General features: G+C 40.0%; 1 protein-coding gene across 4 annotated transcripts in view; it reads right to left on the bottom strand.

The window, feature by feature from the left end:
* The window catches only part of IQGAP2 (IQ motif containing GTPase activating protein 2), a 299,037-nt gene that overhangs the window by 127,290 nt on the left and 152,972 nt on the right, over positions 1 to 18,775 (bottom strand). For all 4 annotated transcript variants that reach the window (XM_011284171.4, XM_019835765.3, XM_019835759.3 and 1 more), the window contains 2 exons: positions 14,015 to 14,092; positions 10,589 to 10,665 (listed from right to left, as the gene is read on the bottom strand). In XM_011284171.4, the coding sequence (XP_011282473.3) occupies positions 10,589 to 10,665; positions 14,015 to 14,092 (155 nt within the window). The remainder of the gene's footprint in view (positions 1 to 10,588; positions 10,666 to 14,014; positions 14,093 to 18,775) is intronic.

Below are 18,775 nucleotides of genomic sequence, written 5' to 3'. Positions count from 1 at the left end.
CAACGTGGTGCTAGAACTAACAACTCCAAGACCAAGAGTTGCACGATTCACTGAATGAGCCAGCCAGGTGTTCCTGTTAAGTGTTGTTTTTTAAGGCATAATACTTGTATAAATACTCTGCTAAAGTTTGAATATACCTCAAAGTTAACATTCTTTTTTTGTTGTTTTAATTTTCTTAAGTTTATTTATTTATTTTGAGAGAGAGAGAGAGAGATAGCACAAGTGGGGGAGAGGCAGAGGGAGGGAGACAGAAAATCCCAAGCAGACTCCGTGCTGTCAGCTTGGAGCCTGATATGGAGCTCGAAATCACGAAACCATGAGATCATGACCTGAGCCAAAACCAAGAGTCAGACACTTAACCAACGGAGCCACCCAGGAGCCCCAGAGTTAACATTCTTAATCAAAAACTAAGCTAATGAATATCTATTATCCTTGATATATTTGCATTTCTATTTCCCCACATATGCAATGTTGGGATCATCTAGAATTTTATTTTATTATTATTTTAAAAATATAATTTATTGTCAAGTTAGCTAACATGGAGCGTATACAGTGTGCTCTCAGTTTCAGGGGTAGATTCCCATGATTCGTCGCTTACGTACAACACCCAGTGCTCATCCCAACAAGTGGATCATCTAAAATTTTAGATCCATCCTTTCATTTTCATGTTACATAGCAAAAATTTAGGCAACTATATATTTTATTAGTTTTTCTAATTTCATCTGCATCCAATTTTCCTCTTTCTTAATTTTACCTTTGTTTTTGTTCTACTTAAGCATAAGTGTTCAGTAAGTATATGTTAAGTAGGTAAGGTGAATTAAATTATAAATAGCACATGGTTTACTATTTTCATTTTCTCCTTGGGTGTCGCTTCTTCTTGTTCAATCTAATGCCACTTTCGGAGTGTTGGTTTCCCTCAAAGGTCTGGCATTTCCTGATTTGGGGCTCATCTAGGGGCTTGAGACTCACTTTCTGCCATTGTTGACCACAGGATCCCCTGACAGGAGCCAGCCTTAGGGAGACTGCGTGGGAACACAGGGCTGACACCACAAGGGTGCCCCATGTCCTGCCTTCTTACATCGGGACTCCCTGTGCTTTCATGGGGTCATTAGCTATCTTAGGGGCTTTCTTGGGGTCATTAGCTATCTTGGGGACTGGCATGCTACACTGACATCAGCATCTGCACTTACTGCTGCCAGCAAGGATCAAGAGACTCAGTGGGTCCACATTCAACAACACTGATTTTGGAGCTCTCTTTTTCCTGCTTCCTTGGAGCAAGCCCCAGGACAGCTCCTGGCTCTGCTGCATCCTGTGATTTTTGTGCTGGGTTCTTCTGTCTTGTTTCTCAGTCAATCCAGTCCTGTCTTTCTGGTCAGTGGATGGCATTCTTTCTTATTGCAAGTAATTTTTTTTTAAATTTTTTTTAACGTTTATTTATTTTTGAGACAGAGAGAGACAGAGCATGAACAGGGGAGGGACAGAGAGAGAGGGAGACACAGAATCTGAAACAGGCTCCAGGCTCTGAGCTGTCAACATAGAGCCTGACGCGGGGCTCGAACTCACAAACCATGAGATCATGACCTGAGCCGAAGCCTAACTGACCAAGCCACCCAGGCGCCCCAGTAATTTTTTTTTAAATTACTACTTTAGTAATTTCATGTCAGTTTTGGAAAGGGACGAGGAGAGTTGTGCTCAGTCAGTGACCTTGACACAACTGTTTTCACATTATTTCCTTCGTCTATCCATTCATTTAATCACTATGCATGGAATATCTACCAAGTAAAAAATATTTTCTCTACCACACTCTTCCTAAAATAAAGGTGTTTAAGCTTCCACAAAATACAGGTTTGTTGATGAGGCGCCTGGGTGGCTCAGTCGGTTGAGCATCCAACTTTAGTTCAGTTCATGAACTCACAGTTTGTGGGTTCGAGCCCTGCGTCAGGCTCTGTGCTGACAGCTCAGAGCCTGGATCCTGCTTCAGATTCTGTGTCTCCTTCTCTATCTGACCCTCCCCTGCTCATGCTGCCTCTCAAATAAATGTTAAAAAAAAAAAAGAAATTTTAAAAAATACAGGTTTGTTGGTAATAGAAATTGTCACTATTATACTAAACAAAAGTGCTAATTTTCCCCTCTGGGACTGAAGAAATTAGGCGACTTATTTCAATGATACTTTCTACTTCTCCATTATACACTGTAATACTTAATACAAACCTCAAATAAGCAAACTTATTGCTTATTGCTCAAGTTTAACTAAAACTTACCACAAGGTGGTGCTAAGAAGTTACCTTCTGAATCAAAGAATCTTCACTTTCAAAGTTATTTCAAATAAGATTTTCTCAAATTAGTATGGATCAGTTAGAAATCTCATTTGCATATAGTACATACATTCGCCAGAAATGTCTAAATGTTAATGCATTTTTTTTTAACTTGGCTTCAATTTTCAACAATTATTGCTTCCAATGTTGAACTTTAAATTATTAGCTCTTAAAAAAATGCTACTTGTCACGGTGTATGGGAGACTGATAATGAATTTCTGCGTGGGAGGCGCTTCTAAGAGGATTACTCAAAAGGGCAGTTTATTCTGTACTTATCCACTATTCTCGTGCTGAAAAGAACCTACAAGAGCAGCCCTCTCCTTCCCAAGCATTTAAATTCAAATGAGACCCTTCAGTACCTGAAGCATATAGGAAATACAGAGTCTTGATCTTGAAGCAATAATTAAAAAAACCTGCCTGTCCTGGGGCGCCTGGGTGGCGCAGTCGGTTAAGCGTCCGACTTCAGCCAGGTCACGATCTCGCGGTCCGGGAGTTCGAGCCCCGCGTCAGGCTCTGGGCTGATGGCTCGGAGCCTGGAGCCTGTTTCCAATTCTGTGTCTCCCTCTCTCTCTGCCCCTCCCCCGTTCATGCTCTGTCTCTCTCTGTCCCAAAAATAAATAAAAAAATGTTGAAAAAAAAAATTAAAAAAACCTGCCTGTCCAATATAAAAAAAAACAACAAGGCACCAATTTCTTGGAGTTCTTCAACACGGCTTTTTAAGCACCTTTCATGCCTAACAGTCAACACAAAGGGCTAAGAGGGTTCCAAAGGAAGCCAAGGAATTAATATCACCAGAGCTTTGCTTCCCCCAGATACGAAAGCACGTGGTATGAAATAAGGAGTCTCTTATCACACCAAAGGGAAAGCACACTTGTGTTGCTTAGAGAGGCAAGTTTCAGAGAGGTTGTCCTGAGGTAGGTAAAGCACCGCTGGTCCATGTACTCCCATTTGTATTAATAATATCCGTTCGAGCACAGGAAGCAATAAAGTAAAAACAAAAAAAATCTATCAGGGTTTAGCCTACTACTTTCAATATATACGTTAAAAGGTGCGATAGCAACGAACTGCACACTCGGAAGGCAGGGACTGAATTTGTTTCAGCTTTTCTGGATCAAATCGTCGGCAGCTCACTTTATGCTGTAGGATGTGAGATGAATGGCTGTCAGTCCAAGTGTCAGGCTGACCACGAAGACCACGGGACTGGAATCCTAAGACCCGGATCGCGGTCACAAGACTGGCGCCACCTAGATGTGTGGCTCTGAGCAAGTCACCTAACCCATGCTTTCGGCCCCCTCATCTGAGAAAGAAGCATCGGGACTAAAATAACTTCTCAAGGTCTTTCCAGTTCTGAGGTTCCTAGATTTCTCATTTTAAAACTTCTTCAAATTAACAGCTTAAAGGCCTGTGCTTACGTTCAAGTTGGATGCTGTTGTTAGAATTTTCTTAGGAGTGTGGAAATACCTGACTCCCTTCTGCTACGACTGAGCCAGTAACAGCCCAGGATCTGGTGTCACACAGCCTGGCTTTGAATTCCAACTCTGCCATATACTAGCTGTGTGACCTCAGGCTCTCTGTACCTCCAATGACTTGGTTATAAAATGGGATTATTAACAGCCTGTACCACGCAGGTGTGCTGTGAGGATTAAGTGAGGCTGCACCTGTTAAAAAGTACTTTGAATAGTACCAGGCATCAGTCGGTTAAGCATGCAACTTTAGCTCAGGTCATGTTTGTGAGTTCAAGCCCCTGTGTCGGGCTCTGTGCTGACAGCTCAGAGCCTGGAGCCTGCTTCGGATTCTGTGTCTCCCCATCTCTGTGCCCCTCCCCTGCTCACACTCAATCTCTGTCTCTCAAACTGAATAAATGTTAAAAAAAATTTTTTTAAAGTGCTGGGCATAAAATTATTTGTTTTATTATCACTATGATCCTTGTTAAATAAGTGTGTCCTTTATTAACAAATGAATAATAAGCAACCTAATAACAACACATTAATAACTCATCACATCAGTTTCCCCATTTTCTTTTTTTTTTTAATTTTTTTTCAACGTTTTATTTATTTTTTTGGGGGACAGAGAGAGACAGAGCATGAACGGGGGAGGGGCAGAGAGACAGGGAGACACAGAGTCGGAAACAGGCTCCAGGCTCTGAGCCATCAGCCCAGAGCCTGACGCGGGGCTCGAACTCACGGACCGCGAGATCGTGACCTGGCTGAAGTCGGACGCTTAACCGACTGCGCCACCCAGGCGCCCCAAGTTTCCCCATTTTCGACACTAAGAATCTTTCACTATTTTTCCCTCACTGGCTCCATGTTTGAAATCATTTTTTTCTACAGAACCAAATTATTTTCCCATCTTTGTCACATCCATCACTGCCAGTACCCTGTCAAAATCCAGTGTTCTAATATTCAATTAAAAATAAAAAAGATCCTGAGGCAGCCTTACCATAGGGAAATCAGTTCAGTTAACCCAACTAAAAAGTTAAAAATATGTACGCCAGAGACGTAAATTTGGGATCAGTGGTGTTTATGTGCTGTGTTAGGTGACGGCATGATTGGCATGATTCACAGCCTCAAAGAGTTTAGAGTTTAGCAGGACAAAAAGGCAGACCCATGATACTAATTCAGGATAGGAGGGGGAAAGTGTGGGGGGAGGATTCTGAACAAGAAGTGATCTGAAAGCTACGTGAGGTGTAACCGTCCTCATCTTCATCCCACATACTGCCATCTCCGCACACCCCTTCTGAGAACACAGAATTAGAGCCCGCCCTTTGGGTTAAGGAACAATTTCTAGGAAGCCTATTGATAAATGCAAGCATGTTGTCTATCAGATATGCAATTGGTCTGGTATGAGCCATCAACTGTTTTTTTTTTTAAAGGTCAAGGGTCCTTCAGGTATAGAGTATAAGACAGGCAAAGTTCTACGTTAACCCCTGAGGACCAGACACAACATCAACCTGGTAAGCAAGGCAGCCGCCGGGCTGTGGAAAGGCTGCGGAAGAGCCCTACTTCACTAAGCGCTCAGGACACTCGGGACAACTGCTTCATCAGAAGCGGGGTCACCACAGCCATTCTCACAAATGTGTGCTGCTTTGGCATCATCACTGCATGTGAAAACATGACTGCTGGGACAGTCATGACATCATCACAGCAGGAGCATTAATCATGACATAGAGGGGAGGTGGGCAGATCTTTCTTTAGCTTATTGTTGTCAGGGTCTTAACGGCCCAGGAAACTTCATACAGTAAGAAAAGCAGAATCCAGAACCCTAATCTATCAAATGAGAAAAATCATTATGAACAGATGGCTTGCAAGGGATTCCTTGGAGGGTAGTTGATTTCAGGTCATAAAGCAGAAATAATCATGATAGCACTGGAACATCCTGTTGTAACCACAAAGCAAGGATATTTCCAAAAATGTCAGGGGCAGAGCTACAAGGATAAAGGGGCTGGCCCCAAAGAGTTTCCACTGACCAAGGTGAAATCAGTCTGGTCCATCCAAAGAGAACCTATAGGGGCGCCTGGGTGGCTCAGTCAGTTAAGCATCTGATGTCGGCTCAGGTCATGATCTTATGATTTGTGGGTTTGAGCACCGTGTTGGGCTTTGTGCTGACAGCATGAAGCCTGCTTGGGATTCCTTGTCTCTCTGTTCCTCCCCCACTTGCATTCTCTCTCTCAAAATAAATAAATAAACTTAAAAAAAATTAAGATACTAACCTAGTTAAGTCTGTGAAAGGCCAGGAGTTCAAACCAACAATCAAAAAAGAATGGTACAAATTGTACGAAAGCAAATTCCAATACAAATTGATAAAGTAAGACATGCATAATTATGTGCATTGATTTCAGCAAGGTGGGAAGTGTTATTAAAATACAGGTGCTTTGTTTTTTTCTATATCTGTCTACAGGGTAGAGATATTGTTTTTATATTATTTACATTTAATTATTTACTCTACAGGGTAGAGACTTGTTTTTATATTATTTACATTACACTTACACCGCAAGAAGAGAAACCAAGAACTCTAAGCCAGAGTGTGGTAGAAAACCAAGAAAGTGACCCACGATAAGAAATGATGGAAGAACAGTTTGTGACAATAACAGTGAGTGAAAAGAGGGCCTGACAGTGACAGTCACACAATCGTTAAGCAGAGAGAAGATCCAGAAACATGATCCAAGATGATAAATTAGCCAAATGGCCCAAAGAACATTAGGTAGAGTCAACCCTTCATCTCATGGGTGAGAAACTTCTAGAATGCCCAACTAATTTCAAGAAAATGTTCCAAAGGCATACATAAGCTTCTAATAATGTTAACAGATCTGGCCAATACATCATTATGACAGGACAATGGGTTATGTAACATGGCCAAGTGAGACTTAGGTGGTAAATCATTTCTGGGTAAGGGGGGATGGGATAGTGGTGGGGACCAGATTGAAAATAAAAACCTACCTGAAAATGAAAAAAATTTCAGCTTGACACTGAAAAGTGAAAAGGTCAGACTGATTTCACCAGTCAGGTTTATCCTGATGCCTGGTAGCCAGGGTCTGACTCACCTCGGGGGAAGAAGCCAATTGGTACCATGTGCTGCCCGACAAGTGACTGGTCAGAAATCATATCTGTAACCTGGGGACGTTTGAAGGTGTTCTTTTACTTCTGGTGCCCTTAAAATTATGTCAACTCAGGCTATGGATCAATGTATAATAGTCCTAGGATGAGTCAAAACTAGTGTATAAATAATTACACTAGGGAAACTTACCATGTAGATCTTTCAGAATAGGTTTAAGTGGGGTAAGTCTGTAATAATGTACCTGGGTTTTTCATCTGCACTTCAAGTCACTTGACATATTCCAAAAATCAGTTCTACTAAAATTTTTAAAGTAATTCAATTTTATAACCAGTGTTTACACATTTAACAGTTGTTTAATAAGTTGAGCAATAAACAACAGGTAAAAAGTGTTCTTCTCCCTGCATAAAAGCCCAGATGGTTAAAAAATCATTAGCAGTAACTTGTTAGCAAGGCTCTCACTTCTTAAACTGGTTTCTTTCCATTGTAGACTTTCATACATTCCTAGTGAAGCCACAAAGGGAAAATACGCCATGTATACATTTGAAGTGCAATTATGCCAAGAGAGTCACAAACAGTGTTTTTTACTTGGTGGTGTGATAACGGGTACTCTGTTTTGTTTTTTTTTTTAAGCTTATGTATTTATTTTGAGAGACTGAGTGAGTGGGGGAGGGGCAGAGAGAGAGAGAGAGAGAGGGAAAGAGAATCCCAAGCAGGCTCCACCCTGTCCGTACAGAGCCCCATACGGGGCTCACACCCACGAACCGTGAGATCATGACCTGAGCCGAAATCAAGAGTCAGATACTCAACCAACTGATTCACCCTGACGCCCTGATAATGGGTACTTAAAGCTAGTTTTCCTCTGATATTTTTTTCTGAGTTTTCCGACTGTTCCCAAGATGAGAATTTAAATTTTCTATTTTAAATAAGAAAAAAGATAACAAACACTTCTTTGAAAAAAGAATGAGGTCACCTATCACGGAGGTGAGGATTTCCTCTGGGGCTGCTGTGCTGTCATTCACTGTCCCGTCAGCTTGATAACACCAAGCAGACAAAGGGAGCAATGAGCTGCGGCAAGCAAGACCCGGGTCAGAAATACGAGTAAAAAGGTGAGGACCAGGCAGGAAAAGAGGAAAGCAGACACAAACAGGAAGCAAAGGCAAAACCCCAGAGGATCTTAATGCAGTTTAAGCCCACATCAAGAAGACAGGAAACAAAAGACAAGTCGGCAGGGCTGAGAGAGAACTTTGCAGATCACACCAGGCCCAATGGACTGAGGCAGCAGGATGGTAGTGCCTGGGTACCCAGGGGATCTTTTCACCTGGCTCCTGATCTATATACTCAGAACCTCTGACCTGCCTAGTTTCCTGTCCAGTCATGACGATTCAGTACACTAGGAATGTTGCTGTATCCCCAGCCAGGATATAATGGCTGGATATGTATTTGTTCATTTCCAGCATCACTTCTAATTATCTAGTGAGAGCAAACCCATTGTACTTATTCAAGAGCTCTGCTACCTGGTTTCCAAACGCGTCTTGCCCAACAGAGCAGAATATTAGCCTCATTTGAGTGACTGTACCCTAAACCAATGAGAAAAAATGTTTTGATAGAAAAAAAAAAACAGTAGACTAGGGGTGCCTGGGTGGCTCAGTTACTTGAGCATTTGAAAAAACTGTAGACTAAAAAATAAAAAAACAAGAAAAAAAAAAAGGAAAGAAAACAACTTTGGATATATGCCAAGAAGTAGCCGTACAGTAAGTTTACGACAGAGAAAAGTGAATAGCATTCTCCCAGGGAATGCTATTTATTGGGCAAACATTAAAGATCCTATTTAAGGTCAGATCTGGTGATTGACAGGCTTATTAGGAATCTGCTGAGAATGAGTAACAGTAATGGAGACTTCCATGATAACTAACTGCCTGAATGAGAAAATAATCCTAGAAACTATACCAACATCTGCATACAAATGGCAAGAATAAGAAGGTGCCTTTTCTTTATTTACCAAGCTGTTGAAGCCACTGTTAAAACTATCACAAACACATTCGTAAATCTCAGGGCAGTTCTACATAATTTCTATGGAAGAACAGTGACATCACTAGGAAGGAACTTAGCACACCATTTCTTCATAAGCAGCTTAACATTAACACCCCAGGGGTCCACCTCAAGAAATCAATTTAAATTTGTCCAAGATACTCCAAGAGCATGCCACAGATTTGGAGATTAGCACTACGATGCGTGGATATGATAATGACATTAACTAATGGTAGCTAGCTTTCATAGGTCACAAAATCATTCTAAACTATGAAAAACATTTGACAAGGAATGTTGGGCAACACATCTGAAATTATTCCTCACAATAAGCACTTGTGCACAAAAAGCTTTTAGAAACACGGCTGGCATAATGATATACCAGCCACACAAGAGGAGGCAGGCAGAGAATTGTTTTTTCCTCCCCTGATTCTAAATTACAAGAATAAAAAGAAATTACGGAAAAGGCACCTAACATTTGGTCTATATTTGTGGCAGCTGTCATCTTCCAAAGAAATCTCGCAAGTACTGATCAGGGGGGAAAAGTCAAATTATATGACATAATCAAAATTCTTTTCTAGTAGGCCAGGAGTGCAATGACTTATTGTAGAAACCTTTTCCTTTGGAGAGGAAAAGAGCCAGGAAGAAGTTAATATAAACCTCTATGCAGAAGACTCTGCCAGGAAAATGACTTGTAGTGATATAAACACAAGGCAGATGTTCTAAAAGAAATTTAAAATTTAATTAGACATGAAGTCTTCCAGCCATTACCTGTGTGTATGCAAGACAACAGCCACAAAGTGGGTTTTTAGAATCATCTTTGTTACCATCTGAAGATAACATTTCTTCCAGGCCAGTAAGATAAAAAATGATCTGTGAGCTAGCAGAATTTAAGCAATTCCCAAAATAAGGTAAAACAATTGCTTTAAAATAATGAATGTATCTTGATTTGATGCATTTGTATCAACTCCTATGCTGCTTCTTTATCCTTATGGTGCAAGTTCTATTGAGCAAAGGTCAAAAGAAACTATCTTTATATTGGACTTTACCAGCCTATGGTAAGAATTGAAGCTAAACGATAATTTAAAAGTACCAAAATTGCAATGACCATTAAAGCTGCTCATTTGATGTATTTTGACTATATCTGTAAAGTAGACGATAACTCAAGAACGTGGTAACATATTATGAGATTCCCTAGAAGTTTCAACTTAAATTTTCTCAGTATACTTATAGGTCTTTAATTTATTTTCTGGTTTTCTATTTTGGATTAGATTTTAAAAATTAGAAAAAGTATTTTTCAAGTTCGAGGACTGTATTTTTGTGCCAACTTAAAATATTTTGTGCTGGGGCACCTGGGTGGCTCAGTGGGTTAAGTGTCTAACTCTTGGATTCAGCTCAGGTCATAATCTCAGTTGGTGAGTTTGAGCCCCACACTAGGCTCTGTGCTGGCAGTGGGGAGCCTGCTTGGGATTCTGTCTCTATCTCTGACCTTCCCCCAACGGCGTTGTCTCTCTCTCAAAATAAATAAGTAAACTTAAAAAAATAAAATAAAAATTTTTGTGCCAAATTCACAACTCAATCCAATTAAAAAATTCTTCAGATTATTTTACTTAAATACGATCCCTCTTCTAAAATAGAAATCCCAGTTCCATTTAAATCTACTTCCTAGACTTCTAGCTGTATTTTTTCCTCACCTCAATGCATGAATGCAGTATATCATTCTTGGTATGTTTTTCCGGTCATAAACATCTGTTGTTTCTGGATAAAATATCTGGAAAATAAAAGAAACAATGTGTTCATTATGTTTTGCTTTTCCTAGTTATTTTAAATCTCTCAAATGATGCTTTGATTGTCCTCGCTGTACTGCATTTACTTAAATTTAGAGGAACCTCTCAAATGTTGGTTCCTCTCACTCTACAGGCAAACCCAGCGCTCCACCTGGTCTCCCGTCTGACAGTACGCCCCCTAGTGGGCTCAGGAGAGTGAGGGGTTCTCAGGTGGCCACTCCAAGAAGGCTGCGCCCACAGGGCTAGGTGGGCAGCTTCAGTCCACGAGGAATGGGCTGATTCAGACTCTGCTTTCTGTAGAAAGCAGAGTCATTCTGGTGAGGGACCAGAGGTACCCTAGCCTAAGAAGGGTATCCATCTTACAGCATTTTATTATAACACTAAAAACCTAGCTACACAGTTGTGTAAACAAATATGCACAAACACAGTACGCACTGATATTTTTTTCTTCTTGAAGGAATATATTTTACCGGATAGAACCTGGAGAGTATTATCAAGTGTGAAAGAAACATTAGCTATAATCCCACTTTCCAGATTGTTACTACTATTAGCATTTTGGTATATATTCTTCGGTATGGGACTTTTAGTATGTTTCTCTGATTTTTTATGTTTATGTATGCATGCGAAAACAAAACCGTAATACTATTAGCCTATTGTGACACACTTAGTAGAGCTTGACCATTTTCCATCCACTTTGTAAGAACATTCCTTTTAATGGATGTGTATGAACCTTTCATCTTTCTGAACAATAATTTAGCCAGTTCTCCAAGGCTGAACTTTTTTTTGGCTCCCAATTTGTCCCTATTACAAGTCACTGCAATGAACATCCCTGAATTTGCTGAACGCCTGATTACTTCTTTTGGATACACACCTAAATATGGAAGTACTGAATCGTTAAGTTTGAACACTGAGGATTTTAATACACATTTACACTACTTTTAAGCTTGAAACGAAAAGCTTGATAAGAAACAGATTTCACAATAGGGCATCAAACTTCTCTGTTCCTAAGCACCAAAAAATGGAGAATTAGGCTGGAGGCTTCTAAGATTAAGATAAGCATACTAGCACTGCTGGCTTTCAGTAAATATTTTAGAAAAGGTGACATAAAAACTAAAATTAAATCATGTATCATATGGTAGCACTAGACATTCAAGTGCAGTTTTCTATGAGACACTGAAAAAAGCTGAGAAATTAAAGAAGCAAAGTTTCCTTGGCCACAAATGTATAGCCACTCAGGGCTTCGAGCAATGGCTGTAGCCTAGGAAATTTCAAAGGTCTTTTCAACTTTCCTTTAACACATTTGCTTTTCAAGCATTAGCCAGAAGAGGATTCCCCATTCCGAAGAACGTGACCAGGTTGAAAGTTCCACTACGGAAAAAGAAGATCATCACAACCCCCCATTCCCTTTCCTTTAAACAACCTTTTACATTTCTTTATATCTTCTACATAGAAATACATATTTATATAAATACTGTTTCAGCTCTTTTAGAAACCCTTTATGAATTGGTCTTCTTTTGACAGTAAGATGGGATCAATTTATTTAGCTCACCAGAACATTTTATTCATTACTGTATCCCCAGCACGTAGCATGGTGCTGAGCAGAGAGGAGGCACTCAGTATTGATAAGTGAAGGCATTAATAGGAGTCAAATACATCAGCCAATACACTATTGGACTCTCATACTTGCAATGAGAGTATGCAATCACTTCATAAAAATCAGTGTTAAAACAGAATCTGCTACATGGAACTCTTATTTGGCTTAAAATTAAGGAGAACCTGGTCTAACACACACAATTGGAAAAGGTTTACATCTAATCTATGAAACCTAACAAAATTATCCTAACTTAAATAACGGTGCCTCATACCAAAAATACGATTTCAATTTCTTCATTAATCTGTTTACCTACCCAGTTAGTACATGCTAAATGACAATCTAGAACTATGAGTTCTGAATTCTAACTGGTGCCCAGAAGGGAACAGCATTTTAGGAGAAGGGAAAGTAATTTGATTAAAAATCAAAGAATCCATCAATATTGACTACTCTGACATAAAATATGCTGAGCTAAAACAGTTATGAGCACAGATATATTGAAAATAGGCATTCATAATTTGCATTAAGGAATCTCTTGTTTTTGTTGTGGTGGGTGTTTTGAATTTAAACCTTGACAAATAATAATAACAAAAACAACACAGGTCTTACATCAGTAACATGTCTCCTTGCCTTCAAGCGGGACCACTCCTACACCATTTCTTTAAAACAGCTATACAGAATAATCAACAGAAAGGGTTGTACTATCGACACATACAAAAACCTGATGGATCTGGAGGGCATTGTGCTTACTGAAAAAGTTGATCTCCAAAGATTACCTACTTATGACTCCATTTTTAACATTCTTAAAATGACCAAACTATAGAAATGGAGAACAGATGAGTGGTTGCCAGGGGACAGAGCTAGGGAAATGAAATGACAAGTCCCACTCCTCCATGGTATCTGTATCTTAATTGTGGTAGTCACACAAGTACATTCATGGAAGAAAACAGTATGGAAACACACTCACACCTGAATGCATCTAAAAATGGTGAAAAAGAAGTAAAGTCTGTAGCCTAGTTAACCAATGTGAATTTATTATCTTACTATTGTTACTAGATGTCACCAGTGGGGGAAGCTGAACGAAGGATATACACAGATGTACTATTTTTGCAACTTCCTGTGGTTCTATAATTATTTCAAAATAACAAGTTCAAGAAATAACTCAACAATTTCTAACAAATGTAATTATTTCCTCATTTCCTCTACTTGTCTATTTGTCTCTCGGGCTTAAGGGCACCTGCTCTTTCAATCTAAGAAGCTCTGAATATTTGCAGAATTTTATTTGGGACAGCTATTTCAAGAGTCAGGGCTGTAACCCAGTAGCTTTTAACATTTAAAGTGATAATATGATTTACAACAATACTTTCTAAAAATACCTTTATCGCGATAATTTAGAGAGATACAATCTAGACTAAGATAATACATTATATAAAGTACATATGGCAACACAAAAAAGGAGGTGACTATTTTAAATCAACTATCTACCTGTAAAGCTTGTTCTGACCTTGTTTCATTTATACACAGTTACACCTAGCTGCTCTCAATTTGTATACACACTTAATTCTGAGTTCTTGTCATAGATTACTTTGTATAGGCCTTTCCATACTCCCGTTTAGTCCTCACATTTGTCATGCCTGAGGCAATAAGGCCATCTGCTCCATTAACATACCCCAGTATACCAAGTCCTTTTTCATAATGAGGAGTTTGCAGTGACCCCTTTTGGCTTCCCACTTCAGGCTTACCTTGGGTAGACCAATAGACTCCATTGCTCGTAACCACTGGACTGTATTATCTGTGTGTCGAAAATGGAGGCCGGATTTCTAATGCAAGGATGGGGAGAGAGGAGAAGGGACCACGTGAAAAGTGAGTCATTTGTAACAACTTTATTTCATTAGCAGGATGTTTTCCAATTGTATTTCTCCTAAAATAGAGTTATTAAATCATAAAGTAACTGGAGACACAATAAAGAAGAGTAGGCTATCTCAGCAACACTGTTTATAATAGACCATTCCAATTTCCACGATTCACATATTTGAGGTAACTCTGAACTAGAATCTCAAAGACCATTTAATGTCTAGCACATGCCTAAGGATGTTTTATGAGACACGTGTGCACAAGCATGCACGCACACATACACACACACGGTGTCAAGATTTTGCCAACCACGGCTGAAAAAACTAGCAACTTCAAGAAAAACAAGATTTTTAGAAGATTAAATGTCTTTTTTTCTGGTTTCTGGTTTCGGCAAAATATTTTTTCCAATCATAAATATGATTTCTGTAGAAAACCTGGAAAACACACAAAAATACAAAGATGAAAACAAAAACCATCCCACAATTCAGAGGTATACTGTAGTATCTCTTCCTCCTATAATTATTTAAAATTTTTTTTAAATGTTTATTTATTTCTGAGAGAGAGAGAGAGAGAGAGAGAGACAGAGACAGAGACAGAGACAGAGAGAACATGAGCAGGGGAGGGGCAGAGAGAGAGGAAGACAGAATCTGAAGCAAGCTCCAGGCTCTGAGCTGGCAGCACAGAGCCTAACGCGGGGCTTGAACTTGTGAACTGCGAGATCATGACCTGCGCCGAAGTCAGATGCCCAACCAACTGGGCCACCCAGTGCCCCTCTTTCTCCTACAATTATTTAAAAAGGTTTATTTATTTGAGAAAGGGAGAGACAGCATGGGCAGGGGAGGGGTAGAGACAGAAGGTGAGAGAGAGAATCCCAAGCAGGCTCCATGCTATCAGCCCAGAGCCTGACGCAGGCTCGATCTCACAAAACGTGAGATCATGACCTGAGCTGAAATTGAGAGTTGGACACTTAAATGACTGAGGCACCCAGGCATCTGTATTCCTCCTATAAGTTAATCCTAACCTTTGCCTTGGGCAAGAAGTAAACCTTCAGTGGAAATGTTTTACAAGAACTTTTTCTACCCACACAATGAGAATAGGCTTTCTAGGTCTTCCGTTTTTCTTTACAATCTTCATCAGCCACCATTTTATTTTTTTTTTTCTGCCCAGTCTATAACTATGGTATCCTTGCCTGTATCTAATGAAGTTTTATCAGGTAATGAAATGTTGGGTGCTTTAACACTACCTTGTGTTTTTAATTAGCTAAACGAGTAGCATAAGGTTATGTATTTTATTTTCCATTTTAATAACTGTAATTACAGCAAATTTCATCATGTAATATTCAACCGCCGATCATCACATTCATAAAGCCTGGCTCTTCCCAACTTCTGTGACTTTCTACAGTCAAATAATTTATATAACAAAGTATTTTTGTTGCTGTTAGACTTTACAAAGCCTAAGTGAAATGAACATTTGATAAATGTTTATGCCTTTTTAATAGTGGCCATATTGGACTCTGTGTGGCCAGAGATTGGACTCTGGTGTGCCAAGCACTGTATGGAAATTATCTCTAAGTTTCCATGAATCACTGAGTTCTACTCCTGAAGCCCAGACTATACTGTATGCCAACTAACTTGAGAATAAAAAAATAAAAAATAAAAAAAATAAAATTATCTCTAATTTTCAAAACACTCTGCAAGGCAATTATCATTTCCCAGTTTTTAGAGATGAGGGAACCTGGACCAAAAAGATGAACTAATTTGCCTAAGATCAAATTAAGTGTGTTGAAATGAGATTCAAGATGAAGTCTCTCTTAGTCTGAAAATCTTCCTTTTGCTAACATTCCCCAATGTTAGAGCATAGGAACTCATGATGGTGGGATTATTCTCTAGATGGAAAAAATCAGTACTTACTATGATATCACTAGAGGCAGGAGAGGCAAAGGGAGAGGGAAGAGGGGTGAGAGGGAAAGAGGGAGGAGGTTGGGGAGAGAGAGGGAGCCTAGAGGGTGAAGGGTCAGGTGGTAGAGTCTGAGGGTGACTTAGCACAAACAACTTTTGCAGAATACAAACAATTGTCAGACACAGCCACTCTGACCATGGAGGGAGGAGATGGGAAAAATCCACAATCATCACATCAAGATAGAGAAGAGAGGGGCATCTGGGTGGCTCAGTTGGTTGGGCATCTGATTCTTGATTTCGGTTCAAGGTCATGATCCCAGGGTCATGGGAGCAAGTTCCGTGTTGGGCCCTGCATGAAATGTGGAGCCTGCTTGAGATTCTCTCTCTCTATTTTCTCCCACTCTCCCCCACTCGCTTTCACCCTCTAACAACAACAAAAAAAGAGAAGAGGGCCCTAGGCACCACAAATTAACTCAATGTCCCACTATTCCAACTAAGATGGAACGACTGTTTTGATGGATGACAATGTACTCTTCATTCCGTCTTTCACCTCCTACATAAAAATTACCAAAACACCAAACTGATCCTGCTTCCTGACAACACCTCAAAGGTAACTGGTCCTTGCTTCGCTAAATCCGTGTTAGCATCACCAGTACAAGCCCAAATCTACACGAAGCCTCTACTTTATCCTCCTCATAGTCCCATAGGTGCGCATTTTTTTTCCTTGCCCCAAGTTAAATAAACCTAATTTTATTTGCCCCTTGTTTGAAACTTGGTTTCAGGGGGGAGGGGGTCTTCACCTGGTGGGCTTCAACAATCCAAACCATGAAACAGACACCCCCATCCATTTAGTGGTCTTATTAGCTAGGTAACTTCAGGAAAGTTACAAATCTCTTTGAACCTTGGTTCCTCAGCCATAAGATGGGCATAGTATGCTTCTTTGAGCTGAGGAGATTAAATGAGAGTATGCATAAAGCAGTTAGTTGTGAAGTACACCAAAAAGGCAATAAATATCAGTTTATTATAGTTATTATACGCTCTAAGACTAGACTCAAAACTTTTATTCACCTTAAGATCAGAAAAAGGTTTAGTGCTTCATGTAAGGGGCACTGAACGAAAGCGTGCTTATCTTGATCCTATTTCTGCAGTAAATAAAATGACAGATCTCAAATCCTTTATCCATTTTAAACATCTGAAGAATGCTGACTTCAGAATCCTATGGGTACATATTTAAGAAGCAAAGTTCAGTGAGTAACATGCATTAACATCTTCAAGTTACTATATTTACTTCAGTTAGAACAAAAATGGTCTTCTACACACTTAGGCTCAAAATAGTCTTTAAATAAATTTTTTTAATGTTTTAAATTTATTTTTCAGAGAGAGAGAGAGAGAGAGAGAGACAGAGTGTGAGCCAGGGAGAGGCACAGAGAAGAGAGAGACACAGAATCCCAAGCAAGCTCCAGGCTCTGAACGGTCCAGTGCAGCGCCCGACACGGGGCTTGAACCCACAACTGTGAGATCATGACCTGAGCTGAAGCCGGACACTTAACTGATTGAGCCACCCAGGCACCCCTAGGCTCAACATAATCTTAGTCCATTATAACCACTTTCACCTGTCTACTTTCTTTCACCAATTCTACATACTTCTATCAGACTAGGTGACAGGTCTATAGTCCTATTTAGGAAAGGGTTGTTAGTGTCCATCCACCTAATTTCTTCCAGATACTGGATCAGAAAGTAAATGCTGATTTTCTACTGCTGACCTATTTCACCAGCAAATAAGATTATTCTAGCTTAAATGGAATAGATGAGGAATTATTTAAGTCTTCTTTGGATGGTAACTTCTTACACAAGAGAATCAAAGCACTTTAGAACAAAGAGATTGCTTAAAAGCCAATAATTATTTTGATTTGCTTATTTTATGGAGAAGGAACTCTCTGTCAGGCACTGTAACAAGTACTTTGCATGGATGACCACATTATTTTCCTTACAATATCTGTACAAAGGTTCAGACTATTATTAATAATACCACTTTAAAGCTGAGGAAACCAAGGCTCACAGAGGCAGAGTTAGTGACGAAGCCAGTCTCTGAAGTACTCTGATTCTACGGCTTACTACTACTAACTACTGTATATGCATTTCCTACCTAAGGCTCACTTCAGTAGTCAACATCTATTATAAGTCTACAGCTATCAGTGCTGTATTTGAACAGATATTGTTTTCTGTCCTTGAACCTCATCAAGCTCAAGGAATGCCCATATTTCTCCCCTCCTCTTTCTCTCGTCCATCCTAGCCACCTTGGGAACACCCAATGATCTTTAAAGCGCCCAACATGGAAGCCTTGGCCTCTTCGCTGCCCTACCCCTTTAGAACTGGCGCTCTCTCCTTGGTCACATCCCACTGGCCGGCCACCCAGACATCCTCTCTTTACTGCCCTCTACCCATTTCTACCACGTTTGCAGGTTGTTTTCCCTCTTGCATCCATTTAATTCTCGTCTGTGCAGGCCACTGTTACCAGTCACTTGGGCTGAATTATCCCCTCATCGGACTGCCTCACCCGCATCCTCCCATTTCTTCTCCACATGGCAGCAGACTCATCTTTTTTTTAGTGTTTATTTTTGAGAGAGAGAGAGAGACAGAGAGAGGGAGCAAGCAAGCAAGCGAGCAAGGGAGGGGCAGAGAGAGAGAGAGAGAGAGAGAGAGAGAGAGAGAGAGAGAATCCTAAAGCAGGCTCCAGCTCCAAGCTGTCAG

Source organism: Felis catus, chromosome A1 (genome assembly GCF_018350175.1).
Source record: "Felis catus isolate Fca126 chromosome A1, F.catus_Fca126_mat1.0, whole genome shotgun sequence".
Lineage (NCBI taxonomy): Eukaryota > Metazoa > Chordata > Mammalia > Carnivora > Felidae > Felis > Felis catus.
The sequence above is the reverse complement of the archived record's forward strand: the minus strand, read 5'-3'. Positions and strand labels throughout refer to the sequence as shown.